The following is a 23,823-nucleotide window of genomic DNA, read 5'->3' on the forward strand; positions in this document are numbered from 1 at the left end:
CCCCCCGAAACAGTTGGGGTACCAGGACAGCCAGGCTGGTCAGCCAGGGGCTAAGGGCATTCATTCACATGGGACGTGGCCAAGTAACATTAAAGAGATGGGTCTGCTCCGTTCAGCTCAGGAGCCCAAAGCCCACTCTCTGGTACCTTCTCCCAGTCACAGCACCCATTACTCTGGGACAGTTGTTCTTGACCAAGACTTCTGACAAAAATGACACACATTTTCCTATAATGAGTGTCTGTATTGATAAACCAATCCTTTGGAAAATTCCTAAAACATCCACAAATGTTCTAAAAATGTATTCACATGATTCAGCTTATGCTTTCACTCAGATTTACCTCCCTGATGACTCTAACAAACTGCAGGTTTCTCTCCAAAACTCCTCTCTAGATTTGTTTGGAAATCTTTCAGCCAAACTATATGATTAGTTTTCATCCCTTAACCTTCCTAGTTACTCACGGCATGAATATGGAACAAATTTATAGCATTCCTATCCTTTAATGCAAAGATCCTGCATGAAAAAATGCGTACACAGATTTTGGAATAACACATGCACAGGCGATACTTGTGTGTGAGTGACATACATAGTCAAGTAAGAAAATCATGTCATCTGTAATTCATACCCAAGACTTCAGGTATCAAAAAACTGCTTTCAAAGCAGCTGGTGGTCTCCTATTACCATGCTTGCTGCAGCAAGCTCTTCACATCTCATTAACAGCCTAATGAAGGCTCAATCAGGGATACAGTCTATCAGGACTGCCAAGCATAGGCATACAGAGGCTAGATTAGAAAGATTAGCTTGTATCAGGGTTTTTATGGCTTAGATCTCAAAACTGGGAAAGAGCTAGTCCTGCCACAGAAAATATCTTCCAGTGAGCAAATGGCACACGGAGATGACGATCAAACCCTCAAAGTGCTCAGAAGGCATCACGCAAGGAAGCTGTCACCAAGCTGGTCACGCACACGGCTCACTGCCACAGCCGGGGCTTAAAACCACAAAAGCAACCGCACCGCTGAAGCCAGAGCCAGAAGAAGAGCGATCAGGATGGGGACACACACGCTTGCACTGATGACCAAGTGTACTTTGCATATGTAACACAATTAGCGCTACACTCAGCAGCTTTATTTCTCATGTATGCGGTAATTATGATTTAATAGGGCTTCATAATGTTCTCTCTAATTACTGATTATATCTTTTTGTATACTTTTATATGCATGTATACATTTATATATTTTCAAACAGTTGGCACTGATGTACTCAGACAAAATCTGAGGAAGAAAGGAGGATGCTAGAAGAAGAAACCAACCCACAGAGGGGGTCAACACCCATCTGTTGATGGAGCAGCGATTGTGAGAGCAGTGAGCCTGCTCCCCGCCACGCAGCAATCCGGGATGGGGCTCCCAGATGGGGCGAACAACCCTCCTTGGCACACGGTGCCACCAACAGCCATTCTCCAGCTGTTTTCAGCCTGCGGGCCCCTACGCATCCTTCCAGGGAGGCTCAGACCCTGCTAGAAATGTCACGTTTCTACAAACTCCCCTGCCCACATCTATTTTTCCTTGCTGGGTGAGGGAACTGAGTCTGCTCACGGAGGGATTGGTCAAACCCCAAGGCCAGGACAAAGTATGAAGTGGGAGCTGGTAGGGTGAGGGGAATGAAATCTGGAGGAAAAGAGTAAGACCCTGGAAGATGAGCCCATCCCTGTCTTGTACAACTTCATCTTCAGCCACTTTCCACATCCTCCTTGGGTAAGAAGTTGAAAAGCACTGGTACACAGGGACGGTAACTATGCGATCAATGACCACTGCCTGCGTGGGGTCTTTAACGCCCACAGAAATCAATGGCAACATCTTTTGACCTCAGCCTCTGTCAGACTATGCCTGCAGCAGTAATGGAGGCATAAATACAAGGAGCAATAAATGGGCGAACTATTAATTATGAACAAGCACAAAATCTTTCTCATGTATTCTTTGTGAAATTAGCAGTAAATGCAGTTAGCTGGGTGCCTAACCAAGCACAAGACGGTACATGCACGGTGATTCCTCACTGCAAAAGCCGTTTACTTTCATGAGGACGTGCAGGAGCATGTTACCACCCACTTTACATACATTATTTGAAACTTCTGCCCTAAATGACTGCATGTGAATTTCGGTTCAAAAGAAAAACTAAAACACGCCTCAAACACTACCTAGATTACGAAGGAGAAGGTATATAAAGTCAGTCAGTAACTCACAGCCCGTATTTTACCCTTATCTCTATTATTATCAGACCTTCCAAAATTAAGTTTATGACTTTCGATTTATGTGGCAAGAAGAGATGAAGTGGTGGTGTACAGCCTAGCAGCGTGGCATCGGAAGGACAGGGCGACAGCCAGCAAACAGAAACACCAAGAAAGGCAATAAACTATTTGAAGTGGTACAAAAGGGACAGAAAAATGAATTGCAATGGGAAATTTTGCACCAAAGAATGTATTTCTTGAGATTGGAGTCCATGGTTTTTGACTGTGGAAGACTCCTAAAGGAAATGGTGCTCTGTTTTGAGGAACTGAAGAATCAGAAAGAGCACGCAGAGCATGGAGAGGACGCTGGGATGCTGCACAGCCAGGAAAACAGCCAGACTGCTCTACCCGATCTCCAGCTCTGAAACTGAGAACTCACCATAAAGTACTTTTATCATGAAGAATAAGAAAGAAGCCATTTGCAAAGTCTCAAACAGATTTCAGCCTAAATATTTCTGCAAATTAATACACTTTGTAGGGAAAAAACAGTCAAACGTGCTGTTTATTCTAAGCACTTTACTCATTAACCCGGTACCTTACATGCTCTCTTTGTAATGCAAATTTGCTAAAATACTATGCTTTCCATAAAACATTCATATAGACAAGCTCACACTGCTCAAATACCAATTTTAAGTGGAGCAAAAATACACTAAATTTTTCTTAATACTTGAGCTCTGCACCTAAGTCTTATCTGCATAAGCAGTTTGTGAGAAACCTTCTGCTGCTGCTGCAGCCACCGTAGCACAAAGGTGGAAGATTTCCCAAAGCAGCTGATGTAGGCAATTATAACTGAATTACCACATGCACAAGCCAAATGAAAAGACTTTGTAGAAGGTACCTACAGCAGAGATTTTTCTGAGGAACAGAGAGGAGGGGAGAGGAGATACCCTGCATTTAAGGAGGACGAACATTGCACATACTGTACCTGCTTGCCAAGCTCCTATTTAATAGCCACCTGCCCAACCACGCAGTGTATCACCACGAGGGTTTGCTGGGAATCCTCAGCACGTAGCACCAAGCACCTGGTTTGCAACCGCTGCACTGATTGCACATAATACACCCATGCAACAACATGTGGAGACCAGAGGGGATATAGAAAATCATCTCGACTAAGGTCTCCCGCCCAACCTGACCCAGATGGTCCACGCAGCAGAAGATGACTCAGGGTTGGAGAGGGCTGAGGGAAGGGAAAGGTTCCTGGTTTATGACTTACACAGCTGTGGAGAAGGACCAAAACATCACCTTAAGGGTGCAATGTTATGATGACTCTCCCTATGGACAGCTGAGATTTACAATATAAATTGCACTAAACTGAAAACAAGTACACAGGATAAATTCAGGAAATTTTATGATCTTTCTGTCTTCCCTCCACAGGTACTAACTACTTTTGTTTCAAGGTGATCTGTAATTGTGCTGTCTGAAATTAAACTCTAAGCAACTGCTCTCATCCTATATTTACTTTTGAAAACTGCTGCTGCTTTTTCAGACTTGAAGAAGGGCTCAGAAACCTGGAAATTGTCTAATTTTTAACAACTATACCACTTAGCCTAACAGAAGAAGATACTACCTCCAGGTACAAGCCTTTCCCAGATTTCCCAGAGCTATGAGGCAGAACTCAAGACTTTATTGCCTGAGGTGCCAGAAACTTCTACGCTAGTTTTCACTGGGGTTCAGAGCTAAGATGCACAAGTGACCAATGGGAGGCATCTTAACAGGAGGTTTTCTTTACCCTGCATAATAACATGAAACTGCAAGCCGGGTGTACTTCTCAGCCTGTCTGCTCCACCTGGTTCCCGATCATCCAAAACACATCGAGGCTCTGTTACTGCTCCTATACTCAGATGACTTCTCGAAGGAAACCAAGTCCTCAGGGGATGACGCGCACACGCACACCGAGATGCATCCACACCACGCGGGCACCACGTGGCAGGGACTCGGAGATTGGAACCTGCACCCCAGCATGACTACCCCGCAGTACAGTCATAACCAAAGTGAATCTGACTTAACACAAAATTTTTAAATGATTAAAATAAATTAGCAGAGTCACTGGGGGAAAAAAAAAAAAAGAAGTTTGGGGCAGGATCTACAATCAAAATAAACCCAAAGACAGTGATTCAGCATATGAGCTTCATAACTTATTAAGAAAATAAGTACTTGTTCAAACACCCGCAATGATTTCTCAGATGCATTAAAAGAGAATGAACCTACTGAAACCTACTTGGTTTTGAAATTCAGTTCACTTGGCACATCCTCCACCTTTGAAAGAAAACAAACAGCAACTGCAGACATGCCATAGCATGAGCAGCCATGCGCTCTCCTGCCCACCTGCCTGAAGCCCGACTCATACCTGGCTAGACCAGCTCAGTTCCATCTCTAAACTCAGTCCTCAGCCTGTCCATTAAAATGGTCAATAGCGATGCCAGCTGAGAAACGTCCATCACTGGGAACTCATTTTTACAGGTCATTGGCTAGCCAGACAACAACAGCTTCTAGCCATTACTGACCTCTCTCTGACATGAATCGCTGATTTCCAGGAGAAAGACAAGCCACGAGCCATCCATTTTCTTAATCGTAATTAAAACCAAAACCACTCCACTGTTTCTATATGATTTCATTTGTACAAAATATAAACGTGCAATCGTCCTGCTACGTTTCTGGAATATGAACACTAACATAATAAGAATCTGAATGCATTCAGTTCATCTATTGAGGCAGGGAGTATCTTATTATAAATAGGTGCTGTCGAACAGAAATTAGCATCAGAACAGTTTGGATAACAAAATGTTCTTCTGCATCAACCCCCAAGTAAGCTGACAAAACAGATTCAGACAGGTGTGTCTTATGATGGAAAAATTAACTGTGATAAAGAAAAGAATAAAATGCCCTTTAGATATGTTCCGTTCTTGGAGTCGTTAAGATGCAAAAGGAATTACAAAAACCGCCATCTCCATAAAGCTCAAGCACACATAAGAAAAAGCAAACAAACCTGCCTGGATGACTGGCTGTTTGCAGTACTGTCTGACTTAACGACTCTGGAAAAATTGGCTTCCTGAGTTGATCAGTCCTGCTCCCACTGTACTATACAGGGCTATATGTTACAGATAGATCTGGAGTTTTAAGAAAAATGGAACAAAACCACCAAAACACCCCCCAAAGCTGGTATCAAAGAAAAAAGCATACAACCAGTTATTTCCTCTTACAAACGTATTAAATATTTGCCATTTGCAAAGATTCACAATCAGAGAGACAGACTGTATCATGTTTGACTCCAGTAAAATGTCTCCTGAGAAAGTCTGCCTTGATCTAAAATTCTCATACTTGGGTTTTAATTCCCAGTCATATTTACAGGAATTTGCTTCCTCCGATTTCCTAATTGAGACTGCATGGCTTGAAATATGCCCATCAGCTATCATCTGACTGCAAATCTACTTGACTAGGAGATACACATTCTCAGGCTTCAGAAAATAACAGCACTCCAGATTTTCCTGCAGGTTCCTCGGGAGCAGATGCCAACGGCCAACATCAACAACCACGACCACTGGTCCCATCCAGCCTCACAGCTCCCGTACCTCGACCATACAGTGATTCACAGAATAGCTACCACAGTAACCATCAAGATACATGGAAATTATACAATAAACCCACAACTGGCTGCATGTGTCCAGGTTCCACTCCGAGCTGAACGGATCTCCTACTCACCAGGCTCTCGGTCCTTAGTGGATATGCATTCTTTTATGGACTCTGTTATGCCAAGACTAGCTGCAGTGGGGAGTGGGCCAAGCAAGGACTCTAGTGCGGGTGGTCTTACAAGAGCTTCATTTCCATTTTTGCATTTCCCATCTTCATCTGTTTTTGCTCTATCCTTCTCATGAAGTTCATTATAAAAGTCCTTGTTTAAGTGATTAGCAGCTGCTTCCAGTTCCTCATCTTCTGCCTCCTCCTCTCCAAGTATGCTAGAGGTACTATCATCTATAGGATCTGTAAGGGAAAAAAACCCCAACAGATCATTGCATACCATCTGTTACAGAAACTAAATAAATAGAGAGGCACTCACTTGAAGAACAAAAATCTTTAGAGAAAATCTGTAGAAGAAATACACAATATTTTAGTACAATGTATGAATACATGGAATTTCCAGATGCTCTTCAAATTCATTACCTTAGCTATTAAAATGTATTTTTGTGAATACAGTCATCATTTAAAATAGAAATACTGTGTTACCAAATTATGGCAGATAAAAGGGCTTTGAGAGAAAGCGGCTACTTACTGGTATAATTATAAATAAAAAATAGCCAATTTAACCTGCACAAAGCCCTTCTGTATCGATTAGTCAACTGGGGGATTCCGTGACAGAAGGGTCCAGTCCACCGCACTTTCAGTGATGAAAAGGAACATTCTCAGGTGCCACTGCCAAGCTTATACTGCACCAGGAAAGAAAAACAACTGAAATCATTAATGAACTGTCATTGTAATGAACAATGTAGTTGTTTGGAAGACTGATACTTGAACCAACTAACGGACAGAGAGAATCCCACCTCAATAGAGATCTTGTACCATGGAAGCATATATATAGAATCATAGAATCATTTAGGTTGGAAAGGACCTTTAAGATCATCGAGTCCAACCGTTAATCTGATCACATTTATCACAATGAAGTTCATACGCTTAAGACCGCCCGCAGGATCTCAACCCATTATCATTTAAGTAGCCGTAAGACTTTACAGACTTACCATCTTTAGTGAAATTTGCAAATACGCCTTTTGCTTTTGGTCTACTGTTTTCTAATTCAATCTCTATTTCATCTTGATAGCTCGATATTTCACCTGTGGTGATGAAATAAAAATAAAACTCAGCAGTCATTGATGTAATTTTGAACAAATGAGTGATATGTTACACTAAACACAACTTGTACCTTCAAAATCTTCCAGCTTTTTTGATAACGCCTTCTCAAGCTGAAATGAAAATAAACAAAATAAATGTGAAATTACTAAAAGAACCCAACCTTGTACTCTTTGTGAACTGTACATAGAGACGCAGAATCACAGGGTATTTTAAAAGCAATAAGCAGGTTTCAAATCCCAACTCAAACTACTTTGTAGTGTCAGGCAGGTAAGACAGACAGGTTTCAAAATACCGACCGATTTCAAATGTTATCTCACCCATCTCTATACTTCAAAAGGAACCTTCACTCTGGCAAGCCGTAACTAAAAGGCCCCATTCCGCAGTCAGCCCCTATGACTGCACCTGTAGATGTGAGCAAGCGCAAGGACAGCGCTGCAATCGCAGTGCCCGGGCCAGACATAGCACACAGGTGATGGCAGATTCAAGTACTGACCTAGAGCAGCCTGCGGGCTCTTGAGAACATCATAAACACGCCTACAGACCTTTAAATGATAGCATATTTAGAGCAGTAAAAACAAAAACCCTGAAAAACTAATAATGTAAGAACTGGCCATGATGGTAGTAAAATCTTCTCCTCTGGTGCCAGCTTTAGTTCATGCTTTGCAAAGAAATTAAGCCACCTGAGAACTAAGCTCTGTGGAAGCAGGTGGTGTACCACGCAAAAAACCCAGCAGTCTCATTAAAGCAATTGGTTTATTGTTTTCATATGCATTTAAAAAAAAGTTCTATGTAATGGCACTTCTCCTGACCATGAGTATCACTTAAAAACAGCGCATGGTTCCTGATCCCATTACAAAGCTTACACCTTTGCAACCCTGATCCTTGCTAAGCAGGGTGGAAGGGTGCTTGCAGCATATAAAAGAGAAGCGCAGACATTAGGACAGCTGCTCAAGACCTCCATGCCACAAGCTCAGCTTAACTTGTCACATGACAGCCTCCAGTTTTGTAAGGACAAAAAGACTTGATGCTTCGATAAAAGGTCTAAGCACAAGAAGGGAAACACACGTGCATCGGGAAAGTAAGCCTAAAGGAGAGAACAGTGCTTAGGATCACTGCATCAGCTTGCAAATGGGGGAACGTGTGGGCAGAGTGTGCTGAGCCCTCATCTACAATGCAGCAATCGTGGGCTGAGCACCAAACACTGGTAGCCTGCAAAACATGAAGCTCAGCTGGTGCTTTTACTCGGCCACCCAGATGCCCCAATGTGCACTACAGCAGTGACTCTGCACCTCCCGCAACAGCTGGCTAAGGCAGTAGGCACACTTCAATCCCTCATCAGGGGATGTCTGAAGCTGTATTTGAAGCTACGTACCTGAAAGAGCACATCTCTCTGGAGGAGTGAGCAAAAATGATATAGGAGAAAAACTTCTTTTTTTTTTTTTTAACCTGGGAAGCTATCCCTTTGCCAGTGAAACAAAAAAATATCCTTTAGTTAATTGGTATCATATGCACTAATGCTCACCTTCTCTTAAGAACCTCAAAATAAATGTAACTAACCCTTATCAAAGGATGGCCAGTTAGGATTTAGTATTAACTGATTCAAAAAGGAACATAGAGAGGGAGGAGAGAAATACAAAGAGCATCTGGTTCAGACTTCACCTGCTGTATCTTCAATTTTTTTTGACCAGCTGTAAAGGAAGGAGGATCACATTCTTCTTCCAAGTCAATCTTCATAAACTCATCTATGGTTAGCTGACTTGTTGGTGTATCTTCAAACTCTGTCAGCCTACCAAAGCATACAGTACATTACCATAACATCTTTAAGAACTTCTTTAAAAGTAACAAAATTCAGCAAACTGCTAAGTTAGTTACAGAATAAACATGTCATCCTCAGAAACTCTGGCTCAAATACAGAATACATTAAAACCGAAGTGGCACTAATTGTTTCATCTGTTGCAAAGAAAGTATCTTTTCATATCACAAATTAGCTTTTGATTTATTAGAGTACGTAACACACGCTTTTTTTGACGAACAAAGACTGAACAGAAATACGGCAGCCACTAAGGTCAACTAAGTATAGACTGACCAAACTAAGACAGGAAACGCAGCTGATTCCTCCTGTCTCGTCGCTTTTGTTATCAACACCACCAATAAAACAGGTTCCCAAACTAAAATATCTGCCATCACAGTTTAGGAGTACGCTCAAAAATATTCCTGATATGTTAGCATGATTAATTTATGCAAATCAAATGTTAAAGTCACATATCTTCAGCAGACTGGAAGAGGGACAAGAAGTAATCTTCCCCAGACACACAGAAGCAGGTGTAAAATAAAGGCATCATCTGCACGTTCCACAGACGGAATAGATGAATGCATGTAATTTTACAACAATATACTTTGGTTTTGTTTAATGTTCGCATTTTAAAAGTTCCTACCTGCATGAGAGACAGGACTAGCTCCATGGGGAACTGCCACGAAAGCAACTGAACCTTTCAAAGGAACTGAATCTTAAATGAGACCACGTTGTCATAACTTCATCCACAAATTTCAGCATTTTATACAGGTGGTTGAGAATGAGCACATCCATTTTACAGATGGAGAAAGTGAGACAAAAGGTTAAGTACAAAGCCAGGTCAGGAAATGTCTGGCAGAACGCTTTTCTGACAGAAAGTGCCCTTTTAATAATATCAACATTTTCCATGGGAAAACGGCAATGATGGATCTGCAGCTGCTTCACTGGAATATTCCCATCTTACAGAGGAAGCAAAGCTGACAACAGCTTCCATCTGCAAAGCTAGGAAACTAAAACCGGTGATTCAATGCTCCCAGCACAGGATCTTTCAGCATCTCTCCTCCCCAAAATGCAATTGTGGTTTTTCTCTTTTGCCTCCAATTGCAACAAAACTCCTTCCGAAGGAGGAATTTTCTCTAGGACAGAAATTCAGTTTCCAATCAACTCCAGGGCCAAAGCCAAGAGCATAAAGCCACACTCTCTCCCGATATCCTTATCAGTCCCTGTATTTCTTTTTTGATAAACTGAGATCATACAGCCCATACCAAGGGACGTAGGCATGCCGTAAGTTCAGGATGCTTTGCCCGGAGGCACCCTGCTCCCGGAGCACAGCCCACGCCAAGCGCTGCATCTCATGCCGTGAAACGTGCAGGGAGAGCCGGGCAGCTCCACAAAAAACCAACAGCAAGCAGCACGCTGAGCCCACGCATGGCTGTGCCGGCCAGAATCAGTGCTGCCGAGGAGAAAAAAGCCTCTGAAACCTAGCCTCGCTTTTGGAGTTCAGGCGTCTCCACGAAGCCCCAAATTAGCTACGTATCTGGAGTGACTGACAGCCCAAAACTTTCCCTCGGAGTACCAGGGACCAGCTCCCTCCTCCCTTTAAGATCAAATTGGAAAGGAGAAGAGGATGCTGTTGGCAGCAGCAGCACCCAGCTTTTAATTAATAGACTAGGAATCTTTCTCAGCGTAAATGGGCTTCCAGTGTGCACTACCCACCTTCCAGGAGGGAGCCTCATCTATCAGGCTAGAGGAAAAACCTGGCTAGGGTATTGTTATTATTATTTTAATTCAGGATTCATCTAATGCCAAATCCATGCATCGCTTCAGGATCTTCCCAGCTACCATCATTAAGCTACAGTCATCCATTTCTCCGTGTATGAATCATGCGCTCACAGGTAGTCCCACTTCAGCAAGACTTTTCATAGAACCATAGAATCATAGAATGGTTTGGGTTGGAAGGGACCTTAAAGATCATCTAGTTCCAACCCCCCTGCTGCGGGCAGGGACACCCTCCACTAGAAGATTTTCCTCCCAACCAGCCTCACCTCATTAAAATATTATTTTCTTCCCACTGTAAAAAGCCAACACACACTTTGGCAAAGACACCCAGTTTATTTACCCCACACTTGCTCTGAGTTTGAGATGAGCAGCCAGACCCAGAGCCCAGCCAAAACAGCAACACCTCCAGGCATGCGGAGCAACGTAGAAAGCACCAGTAGCAAAACCAGTCCATGAAGCACGGTTGGGGATGAGATGACCAAGCTTGGGTTTCAGCACTTAACCCCATGCACGTCTCCTTGTGGACACCTGAGGCTCCCTCTGTCCCTCTCCTTGTCCACCGTGGTGTCGTGTGACTCACGTCACGTACCCTGCACCCATCAGATGTTAGCCCGTGGGTGAGCCAACGTGCCGGCAGCCGGCACGAGCTTCGACTCAAGGGCCAGCTGCAGCCCTGAGCTACAACGGCAGCACGGGTCTCTCTTAAGACCTTCAGTGCATCTGCACTAGGACAGGGCAGAGCTACGTCCTGTTTGCTGGTGGTGCTACCAAGGAGCTCAAACCCACAGCACAGCATGGTTCAACCATCCGATCCGGCCACCAGCGCCCAGTCCCGTGCCCGTGCTCTTCTCTTCCCCAGTCCCGATCTGAGCCAAACGAGGCCAGGGCTGACCACCCATTGGGGAGGTGTAGGCACAGCCTGCTGGCAAAGCCCAAATTTAGAGCGGCGCATTATTTCTTCACATCTCGCCGGTCTTAACCAGAAGGCTCTAGCGTTCCTCCTGAAATGAAGGACCATCCCCGATGGTCAGGATCACAGCTTGAGCGCCATCTCTGCGGGACAGCAAGCTGTTCACTCAACATTTTCTCCTTTAACTTGATATAAATAAATACCTGCGTTTGCCAACCACTTGCCTGCCTCAACATTTTACATTGGCTGATATCCTGTCTACATATTTTTAAACATTTCTTTAATTTTATCCAGTGTTTGGACACATGCCACGAAGGCAACAAACTGATGCACGCAGCAGTCTACACCGCATGAAACAAGGTAACATTCGTTTGGCAGCTAAGAAAAACTGACGCAACCTTAATTACAAGCACAATAATTTCAGGGGCGAGGGAGTGCCCTCATGAAAAAAAAAAATAGCTACGGGCTATTATTAAGTCCCTCATGAAAATGATATCCAAGTTCATTTTGCACTTTTGTTAATCTAAAAAAAATCTAATAAGAGTTGCCATTTCAAGTTATGCACAGAAGGAGGAAAATAAACAGATATAAAAATTAAGATATTATTTCATTGGCACAAATTCAAAAGGGCTCTAAAAATTGAAATTTGGCAGACAAGTATTTTCTATTTATAGTCGAAGCAGAGGCAACCACTACAGCTCAGGCTAAGATTCAACTTGCAGTATAAATCCTCCCCTTACAGTTTCTCACAGCAAACTCTTTCAAGCAAATTCCCTTGGGAGAAAAGTTTTTCCAGAGCTTGCTGTCATCTGCCCCTAATCCCAATCCTTTTTTTTTTTTTAAAGAAAAATCTCCACAGCTTTTGTTTCATCCATTTACAGACAAAACCACACCTCACCTTCTGATAAAGCACTTCTGTGCACAAAACAGCGAACTAATTCTGTTCACACTTAATTTAGCTCCCAGTAAGGGAAAATGGGTCAGTCATTTTGAAGTTATAAGCAATGGGGGTTTTTTTATTATTTTGTTTTGTTTCAGGGATACTGTCCAGTGGAGACTTATGAATGCAGTCTACAGCCAAGGGAAAAAAAAAAAAAAGACTCCCGTGTGCAGCTAGCCCCTCGGTTTTAACGTTTAATTGAAATTCTGCAGCAGTGGGGTGCGACAAAGCACGTGGAAGAACAAGGTCTTCTCGAGTCCAACTCACAAATGCTTCAGGAGTCCAAGTTCAAAGCCCAAGAGGGACTTCTGAGCAGGGACCATTTAGGAAAAGCCCCAGTGGCCTCCACTCCCTATTCGAAGGAGACAGGGAAAGCAGCTGAAACTGCTGGCAAAGCTCGGGGAGGAACAGAGATGTCTAGCGAGCCATACAGCACCTATAGTCCTCCTACGGATACGCAATCGGCACCCAGCTCTAGAAAGCAAGCAGCGTAAACCAGAATTACCTTGTGCTGGAGCACTGTACAGAAAGGCGTAACTTCAGAGACAACTGGGTTTTTAAAGTGTGAACGTGAAATTTAGCCTGAGCAGTCAGCCTTTAAGTGACCTGTTGTGAGAGGTCTTTTTAAAACACTTAGAATAGTTTCTAAATGGATTTAAAAAAACCCCTAAGTTGAATATTGACATGTTGTTAGCAGAAATACATGAAAAAACTTTATTGCAAGATAAGCTGGTGGTGGTAATTAAATTCCCCTGATTTTTCCCAAATTAACAATATAATTAAACCCCTAAGTAATAACTTCGATGATATCTACATAATCTTAATTGTCATATCAATTACAAATATTCTAGCAATACGGCAGCTGATTTGACAACTCCAACATTTGCAAATTTTGGAAAAATAAGGGATTTACTTTTGTACCTTAGTGAAGTACCAAAATATTTGAATATATCCCCACTGTTTTAATTTAACGTTCATCAGTGCTGCCTACCACTCCAAATCGGGGCACTCACTCATAGCAGAGAAGTTCAGAAATTGCACTGATGTGGTGAATTCATCACTGTTTTTTATACTACAAATTTAACAATCTATTGCATCATCCTTCTCTCCCCATTTTTTTCCAAGTCATACAATGTTTATGCATGAACTGTTTATGGAGGTATGTAAACACATACCCTAAAAGTGATACTTAATACAGAACATGTATCGAAATAGTTACTAAATGCTTCCTACATGACATAAATCAAAGTTTTCCAGTATCCATCAGTATGTAAATAAACAGAAGTGTAATCTCCTTATATGTAACCATTGAACATATACATAATTTTACATGTACTTGCAACAATGTAAAAAGGTATTTTTAAAGCCTATATGAATGAGTATCTCATTAGTAAAGGTAAGGAAAAAATCAGAGGTGATCCAGTTACTGTGGTTTTACAACTTACAACTTGTCACCTGAGCTGTGCTAAATTAGTCTGTCTGTGTTCCCGGCCCAATGCAACCGTAAAGAAAAATATTGTCACTTAAACAACTTCCATGGTGTACTACATGAATACATTTCACTTCTTTTTGCAATGGACTAAGAGCATAGACACACAGTCATTTACTGCAAATTAACTGGTGACTGATAATTTATGGTGCTCATTTGCTGGCAACTCTCTGTCGTTTTTCGAAGTGTTAAAGAATGGGTACCTTGAAAGATTTATTGTACTAAATAAAAGCACCCTTTAGAATGAGTTGCTTTTACTTGCTCACACCAAAACAGAGATTTAAAATTATCACAATTTCGTTAACATACATTTTAAAGCCCTGATTCTGCAAACACGTACACACGCGGTTAACTCGGGTTAACACTTGTGCACACGGTTAGCCCACCAAAAATCCCGCCGACAAATCTCCCTGCCCATCCCCGAACTCTGCCAGTCTAAACCACCTGGAATTTTTTGTTCTTGGTTTATTTTTTCCCCCCAATTCAAGCATTCACACCATGCTAATGAAACAAAATACTTTAGCGTTCCTTAAAATTTTGTTTCGTTAGCATGGTTCCTCCGCTGTGGTCTGTCAAAAACCCTCTATGATCTCCTGGAACAGAAAAATAGCGCGCTGCTTAATTTCTTAACAGCCGCTCAGATGAAGAAAGTCAAACACAGAGAAAACTGTTTACAACATCTAAGCCTGAGTTAGTGCTCATAAGTTAATTATTGTATCAAAAGTAACAGACACCAAATAATTTTGAAATGACATTTTTTAAATAAATATGAAGTATTAAAATATATTAGGAAACTAATTAACGTATTAGCTCACTAGCTGTATAGAAGCTGAATTTATAACAAGGAACATTGCCTGTGAAATTAGATTCCTCAAAAATAAAACCTTTTTTCATTAAAACAGACAATCCAACTTAGCAAGGTATGCAATACCAACCCACGTGGATCAAGCTGTATTTTACTCGCCATACTAGAAAGATTTCTAGAAATCACCTATAAGCCACTTGAAATTATTTAACCGGAGACATAAAATATTCCTCAATTTATTTTCTTAGCTTATCACAACAGCGGCCAGCGAAGGAACCCCACGGCTGCTGATGCGAGATCAGAGCGGGCACCACCACAAGCTCCTTTACACGAAGTAACTTGCCCGGCTTTCTGCAAGCTTCTCTCCGTTCCTCACCTCAGCCAAGAGCACTTACACAACCCTGACGTACTGAGCATCCTCTACCCTTCTCCAAGCTCAAACACCTTAGGTAAGCAGCTCTCATTCCATTCACCAGTTACCTTTCACTGGATTTTAGCATGGCTTTCCTTGGATCACAGCCGAACACAGACTTCTTCGTGCCTTTCCCTTCAGTCCTGACCTTGATTGGGCTTTGGTGTTTCGGAAAACTTAACCTCCTGGCCAGAAGCCTCCCTGTTACCTTCTCTTCCCATCCTGACTCTGAACTCACACATCGACCTGCTCCTCACCTTGCGTACGCTCGCAGAAGCCTACTCGGCTTGAGACTGCACTGGGAGCTTGGACATGAAGTTTATGGGAGCTATATATCGCAGAAATGAAAATAAGAAAAGCTCCAGGCAATACATTTCTCTCTATGCACGAACCTTTAATTTTTTCTAGAAAATTACCAATGCAATCATTGAAAGAGCTGTAGCTGGGTCCCCAGGATATGAGCAAAGTACCCCCTTTATGAAAGTCCCTGCAGCATCTCCACCCAGCCTGGTAAATGGAGTTCCTTTGCAACAAGGCTTATTTCCCAAAAAATGCTATTTTGTTGTGAGCAAAAACATTCACCTCAAAAACGAGCCCTTTAAACCCATTCTGGCCTTTCATTCTGATTCCTTCTAAATGAAGCTTTACTTCTTCTGAAGTTCATAACAAATAGGGTTTTTAACAGATAGTACTTTATGGAACCGAGAAGAAATATTTTTTTATGTAAAAAGCAGCTCATTTTAAAGATAAAGAGAGTAAGGCAAAGAAGTAAAATCCCAAGTGTTAACAAAGATAAACTGATTAATTTTTTTTTTTAATTTCTATTGAAGAAGTGCCTAAGATCTTCAAACATGCGTAAGGGCCACACAGTATCAGATAATGCACAACGGACAAATATCACCAAAATTATTCTCACTGCAGATAAGACAGAATTTAGTATGCAGAGCAAGTATGCAATAGGTGAATAAACAGATGAAGGGGCAGAGTATGTAAAGGTTAAAAAGGCAGCAGCCAAGACAGGTGCATTCAACACAGGCACAAATGTGAGGATTAAACTAAATAAAAGGGTTGGGTTTATTAAAAGTTAATTTCTGCTATCTCCACAGATGATTATGCAGAAAATAACAATTTGACTAATTAGTTAATATTTGTACAGTACTTTGAATATATAAAGTGATATATAAGTTAATATCATTTCAATTAGACTGGAAATGAGATAGAATTATCAGTGCATTTATTAATATTTAATACATCCACTTTCAACAACAGCAACAAACTTTACATTTTAATTGTATGCTTCAAAACATAAAGCTAGAAGGCCCTGTGAAATAACTACAAAGTCTTCTTACCAAGATCCTACCAAAACCCCACACATATTAAAAATAAACACACACTGTTTTTTAACCAAACAGATGGTTAAATTAAGAATTCTTGATTCGAAGATGAGTGACAGGGTCCATGGGCCATGCTTTGTTGCTTTTTCCTTCCCAAACAGATTCCCTTTATGATCAGGTCATTCATTTTTATGACCCATATGTGTGTCACGTTTTCGTGAACCTCCTAAGAGCTACTCCTCCTGTACATGGTGGTGAAAGAGGCGACAGACTACGGGCACATAGGGCTTGATCTGTCCAGCTGATGGACAGCGGGGTGATCTAATCCCCTTTTACACAGGTGCATCAGCTGCATTGCACAGGATTAGAAGTAGTGCCCTTCCTAGGGAAGGGCTGCCACCACCTTGCTGAGGGTCTTCCTAAGCTGTGCCAGGGGAGGTTTACTTTGGGTATTAGGAAAAATTTCTTCACCAGAAGGGTTGTCAAGCACTGGAGCAGGCTGCCCAGGGAAGTGGTTGAGCCACCATCCTTGGAGGTATCTAAAAGATGTGTAGATGTGGTGCTCAGGGACATGGTGTAGCGGTGGACTTGGCAGTCTTAGGTTTACAGTTGGACTCAATGATCCTAAAGGTCTTTTCCAACCTAAATGATTCTATGATTCTATGAAACAGGAAGACAAGCAGGGCTTTCTTAAAAAGCATCGCTCCCGCATCCTCAGCCAAGCCACTGATGAACACAGCCCCGTCCAACCCAGACTGCTGGGGGGAGACAAGGCACCTTGTGTCGGTGCTGCCCCTTCCCTTGCAGATTTCTGCCATGGAAATCCGTCATCACTGAAAGCAAATTCAGCTTCCAATGATCTGTGCTTCCCCAGGAGCCACGTAGCCAACTGGGAGTAAATCAAACCATACAGCAGAACCTGCAAGCTGGAAGTTTCAGCATTATCCGGACTCCTGTTTGGTTTCACTTCAAGAGCTGTCAGGGTAAAGCCATCAGCAGCGAGCGTAGCATCCAACACCATCCATTACTGAGCCTTCACTCAACTACGCTCAACACCTTCACAATGCACAAGGCAGCAGTAGCTCTTTACAAACCAGAGTAACTATAGCAATAATTAAAAGGAAATAAAACTGTACATCAAACTGAGAAGCAAAGAAATTTTTAAGAACGTGAAACAAGTGCTTATTAATTTAGACAACTTCTACCTGATGGCATTTTGAAAGAAATTCTTGAGAGAGGAAAAAAATGGAGTGCAGAAGAAGAAAAAATTGGAGTGCAGAAAGAGTTATTCTAAGGTATTTTTTTATTTGCCTTCGTTAAATACTATATAACATGCTCTTATTTGAAAAACATCAATCAAATTTATAGATTCGTGATAAATACAGTTGTAATTATAGCTGCCTGAAAATAATTCAGCTGTCACGTTTACCCTGTCAAAGTAAATAACGCTGTCATTTTAGTTGATATGTGTGACTTGAGTAAACATTTCAAAGCATGAATTTTGAAGCAAGATTTCTTCGCTTGAAACAATTGCTCAAATTAATTTTCTTTCCAACTCTAATTGATTATGCTTATTTTCTTAGGAAGAACGAACTCTTTAACTATTTAATGAAGGCATCTTGAAGTAGACTGTGGGTGCATACATCATTAATCATACAAAATGCACATTAAAACACAGGACCTGTTGACCAGAGGAAAAAAATAGCATTTGTACTGCTCCATCCTTACTGTTGTAGTACCTTAAAGCACTTCAAACACTTTACATTTATGCTTGTACCACCCATGCATGGTAGGGAAATACTATCACTCCTGTTCCACAAATGAAGCTCTGGGGCAAAAACATTTTTCACAATTAAGAAGTGAATATTATTAACAAGTATTAGACTCAGCTGGATGTGCTTAGGCTGGTCTCAGTGAGGTGGAGGAAAGAGAGACACCAGGGGAGCTTCCTAAAGACAAACCTTGGTAGGACAAACTTCAGAATTTATTGGTGGGACAAAAATTCCCAACTGGGGCCAACAGAAAGCATGGTATTTCACAGTTAGGTGATTTCTTACTGAACCTACAGGCAAGGAAAAATGTTACAACTTTTCAAAACTAAAATGAGGGAAACTGGGCGACTGCTTACTTCATCAAAATATGGAAAATGCTACTAGATATTTTAAAGAAAAACATGCCAAAGTCACTTAGGAAATTCCCATTTTCAGGCTCACATTCTGCTGATAATTCCACTTCTGACCCCTTCAGTGTACTTACCATTAGACTCACTGCGTTGTCTTCTATTTATTAGCAGTGCAAAACTATTGCAAATGAACATTTTAGCAAGGTATTTTGAAAAGTTCTGTTCAATAACAGCTAAAGAACAGGACTTTTCAGCACTATATGCTGGATTCATGAAAAAATAAATCCCAGTGTACAACTTCAGCTTTGAGAATCAATCAATTATTTCTTCTCAGGACATGACAACACTGTTAACATTTCTGACCCCACGTTTTTTGCCTTAAACTCTTCACCTGTTCAATGGGCACAGTGCTCCTTACCATCTTTGCTAAGCATTTGAGGCCTTACATAAGAGGCAGGTGTTAGTATTTAAAAGTGACCAGCTAAAACATGTTGTACTTATTTTATTCCTGGCACTTCTGAAAAGGAAAAGAACCCGGTTTTCTCTGATATACATTCATTTTAGACTACACTACTTTTCAGTATTGTAAACGAAAGATAAAAGCAATAAAACTGCACTGACCTTTTCCTTAATGTAGACTCACAAACCTTGACCACCCTGATGACCTCTTTAACAGTACGTCGGAAATCATGCATTCTTGCTGCCACTAGCAGAGCTGGAGAATAAGCAGGGAAAGTCAATGTCAAAAAGAGGAAAATTTCCTGAAGAAAGGCAGAAAACAGTCAGATAACTATACCCTCCCGTTGTCCCTGCCTTCAGCTAAAGAGCTGTAAATGCGTCCCTGAACACAGGTGATTGACTTGACTTTACAAACTTTGCTTCCTATCCAATAAACTGATTGCAAATCGCACCTTGAAAAATTCTATGCTTTAACATTTGGAAAACCATGGTCAGCTACTTAAATACAGAACAAGAACATCTCACTGTTCACGTAGCTTCAAAGTTACCATCTTTTTAGCAGAATTTACTAGCCCTGAATAAGAAGATCTCCAAGTTAATTCTTCCAGAAGCCAGAACAGAAACACTGAACCTGCTTAAGCTGTTACCCTCATTGCTGTCACCACTATCACTGTCCCAAGTGCCCAAGCACTCTCATGCAAACCCTCTATACACCTAGATAACTAGTACTGCCTGCATTTATGTTAGCGCGTTGATTCAGAGCGCTAGGTCCATCTTGAAGCATCACCCCCACTCATCGTGCAGTGGCTCGGTGCGCAGAACAGCTTCAAGCAGGCAAAAGTCATTCCTTTCAGAGGAAACGAAACCAGAGCTACGCTTCAGGTATGTGTTTGAAGTGCTCCAGTTCCTAATGGGAACAAGAGAGCTGAACTAACAACTGGTCCTTTACGCAGCTCCAAACAACGTGTGGCACAGACATTTAGGCCAGGGAACCAAACTAAACCCACTGGATGGATGGATGGATGGGTGGATGGATGGATGGGACTCAGCACCACCTGCTTCAGTCTATTGCTCCATATCTGCTGAATCAAATTAATTGCTCATGTGGATATAGTCTATGCAGTGAATCAAAGATCAGGCTGGTCTCCCACAGAGTCTACACTCAAATTTTTAGCAATGTGCAATAAGCAAGCATTATTAAGAAAAAGAGGCTAGAAATTTCAAAAAGATTGCATAGTCCTGGGTTCCCTAAGGTTCGAACACTATTTCTCATTCCAGCACGCACATGTAAGACCTTTCATATAAAATAAAGCGCATACGTGAATTCTGTGACTTATCTACAGTCTTCATTACTCTGACCTCCCTGGCTGGTACTGACTATCTTTCAACCTAGCCCTCCCAAACCGGTAGGTTTTTTGTAAGCATCGTGACAGCGATGGATCTTGGAAAAAGATGAAGAAGGAGAGGAAAATAATTTCACAGAACAGGTCAAAGAGGGCATTTCTTGCATAAGACTCTGTGGAAAAACACAAATCAAAGTGCTTGCACTAATGGTGTCATTTTAGCCGACAAAAAAACCTTTTAGCAGCTAGAACTTGCAGAGAGCGGGGGCGAGAGGAGCACCAGAAAGGAGGTTAAAAAAATCCAGAACGTAAGATACAAAGGATCTGAGCAAGTAATGCAGGAGCAAGGGCAAAAATGAAGTTTGAGTTTCAGAAACTGTTTCAGTGAAGACCTGTATAACCTGTAGGTGCCTGACAGCACAAAACCCAGAGAATATGGCATCACCAAGGAAATGAGAAACTCCCTCATCTGTTCCCAGCTCCCAGGCTCTCCTGTCCAAGCCGCTGCAGGGGAAGCGATACATCCAGCATCTGACATACCTGCTCCGCAGAGCCCGGAGGGCCGGCGGCCGGTGTGCATCCAGTCCCGCTTCATTCTCTGCAACAGCCTGAGAGCCGTCATGGACACCTCATGGTTCTTATCCCCAAACTCAAGCATGTGCGCAAAACGAGGAATATATAAACACGGATCTGTAACAGAAAACAATATAATTATTTCTAATCCTAATCTTTGATTTAGGAAACACAGTACTTGAGCAGCAGTACTGCGAGGCTGTTGTGGTTGGCTTCCTTCATGTCTCGCCAAACAACAGGGACTGTGCTGCTGGGCCAGATCCTCTGATCGCTAAGCTTCAGAAGCACCTTTTCAGTTAAGTTAAAACAAAATCTTTTCTTGTTTTATACACATGAGAGCTTTAAAGCACTGCACAAAGTTTTTCTTACTGCTTTTCAGGGTCCAAGGCTGCCCATGCTGACTCTGACACGTGAGCAGTGTTACTGGTATTATGCACAAAGCTAAACTTTTGCAGAATGAGTATGTAACTTAGGCCTAAAATTTCTAACATCTCCTGCAAAGTAACGAGTAAGGTAACTTGCATGTCTCGCCTCATACCGACCTACAAACTAAGCTTCGAAAAAAATTCATTTGCTTAAAATCCCATGTCCCAAACAAAAATCTACTTGTACCTTCAAAGTTAATTCCAGCTCCTTCTCAGACTCATATTCCACCAATACAAAATGCTGTTTATTACAGAGATACTGAGGCATACTCTCCATCAGCATAAATTGCTGGAACCCAATTAACATCAACAGCGCTATGACAATTTACATCGGCCACGGATCTGCCTCCAGATGTGTAAACTTATTTCAAGTGTTGGTGTTATCAGCTTCAGACCAACCAACAGTACGGCTTGTGCTTTGCCTAAACCAATTTATAATTTATCAAAGAATCTTGTAAAAGCTACACTTAACACATTGATACCTCTTATTTGAGGTATCAGTTTCTCATTTCCTGCCAGCCTTTTATCACTTGACCGAAAATCCATGACGTACGGTAAATTGTTAACTATTAGTCTCAACTCAATTTCCTTAGCTGATCCCCTATGTGGGCACTTAAACTGATAAAGATGAAAATTCAGCTCGAAACACTGGAACAATCTGACGGATTTACAATTAATCAAAGCAGTTTCATTTAGCACCAAGTTCTAACAATGATGCCCTGTTGCTATCCATAATTACCAAGATCACACCGTAGGTGATTATGCCTGTCAGCCTTGCAGAAGCATTTAAATGAAAGCATTTATCAAGCAAAAACTTCCAAACACATCTCCCTCAAAACCGAAGAAATGCCAGAGTGCAATCACCTCCCAAACAGAACACTAAAAATCAAGGGTTTAGGAAAGATTAACTGATTCCCGTGATTCTTAACGGCAGTTGTTCTGTATTTCCAAGTATGATTTTGTAAAACCGTGCTCAACAGAAGTGACCAATTCCAAAATATGACAATCAAAAAACACCCCAAACCTTTCAGAAGCGATAGCCTGGGCTTCAACAGGCATTTAAACCCTGCTTTTTGCACTACAGAATCACGTGCGATGTTACAAAGCAACGCCCGGTTTGCTTCCCCATCTCTCACTATCCCGAGAGGGCCCAACTCAGCTCCTCCAGCCTCCCGAGTGGAGCAGAGGAAGGGGATCCACAGCTTTCTGATCCACAGCTTTCTCTTCCGAGCCCAGTTTCGGGAGCATTTACACATTTCCATTGTAGCTCTTCAGACATTTCTGCCGGCACTCATGCCCACAGGTCATTTGACAAAACATTGCACATCGTTAATTTAAATTCTGAAGCTACCAAACAGCCAGAAAATGAATATGCAGGTCGCTTTTAAGTGAAAAGCCTTAAAGAGGCCATAAATGGCTAGAATACAATACTACTGACATATAAATTAAATGCAGGGCCAAGGTTAACATAAACACGTCCCACATGGATACAAACATTTAAGAAAAAATTTAAAAAAATTTTTTTTGAAGTTGTAAAACCCAAACATCTTGATTCCCTCTGCGTGTACTAAACAAGCACGGATGCACCAAGGGCGTCCTGGTCCCGGGCGAGTCCCCTTTGCCTTCAGGGAGACCCCTGGGACTGAAACCCCCGCACCCAGCGAGCGAGCTCCAGTGGGGCAAAACCCGTTGGCTTTCTGGAACTGCAGGGACCATGAAGCAGATAGCAAGAAAAACATTTATTTTTTTAAAGCAGAAGCAGCTGTTTTTCTGAAGACTTCCCCTTCTCTCCCTACCCCGGTAGCAACTTGGGACTCGGACTTTTGGAAGCACCTGGATGGCACATAGCCATTAACAGGAATATAGAAAAACTCGTAGGAAACTGCTTAAAAGAGCGACTGCCCCACCAGAACGGGGAACCGGGATGGCGGGGCCGGGGAGAGACGCCGGAGCCGTGCCCCGCTGCCCGCCCACCCCCACGGGAACGGGCACGGAGAGCGCGGCCGAGGGGGGTCCGTCCCCGCTGAAACACCCGCGGAAAGCGGGCGGGGACCCAGGCCGGGAGGGCCCGCACAACCGGGGTACAGCGGCTTCGGGGCTGCGAAAAAAAGGAGAAGAAAAAAAACCCCGCAACTTCCCTTGACTTTAATAATTCCGCCCCGGCCGTGCCCCAGCGCCCGCAGCCGCCCCCGGCGCCGGCCCCGGCGGGGCAGCGCGGCGGCCCGGCTCCCCCCGGGGAGCTGCGCGGCGGCGGCGGAGCAGAGCGGGGCGGTGCGCGGCGCGGCGGCGCCCCCGCCCGGGCCGGCTGGGAAGGGCGGT

The 23,823-nt window shown here is 42.5% G+C and overlaps 1 protein-coding gene across 1 annotated transcript in view; it reads right to left on the minus strand.

The window, feature by feature from the left end:
* The window catches only part of BRF1 (BRF1 RNA polymerase III transcription initiation factor subunit), a 176,699-nt gene that overhangs the window by 68,190 nt on the left and 84,686 nt on the right, over positions 1-23,823 (minus strand). The window contains exons 6-11 of the mRNA XM_054825930.1: positions 21,047-21,196; positions 19,326-19,419; positions 8,781-8,907; positions 7,192-7,231; positions 7,010-7,102; positions 5,979-6,257 (exon numbers count right to left, since the gene is read on the minus strand). Of these exons, the coding sequence (XP_054681905.1) occupies positions 5,979-6,257; positions 7,010-7,102; positions 7,192-7,231; positions 8,781-8,907; positions 19,326-19,419; positions 21,047-21,196 (783 nt within the window). The remainder of the gene's footprint in view (positions 1-5,978; positions 6,258-7,009; positions 7,103-7,191; positions 7,232-8,780; positions 8,908-19,325; positions 19,420-21,046; positions 21,197-23,823) is intronic.

The sequence above is a fragment of the Grus americana genome, chromosome 5, assembly GCF_028858705.1.
Source record: "Grus americana isolate bGruAme1 chromosome 5, bGruAme1.mat, whole genome shotgun sequence".
Classification (NCBI taxonomy): Eukaryota; Metazoa; Chordata; class Aves; order Gruiformes; family Gruidae; genus Grus; species Grus americana.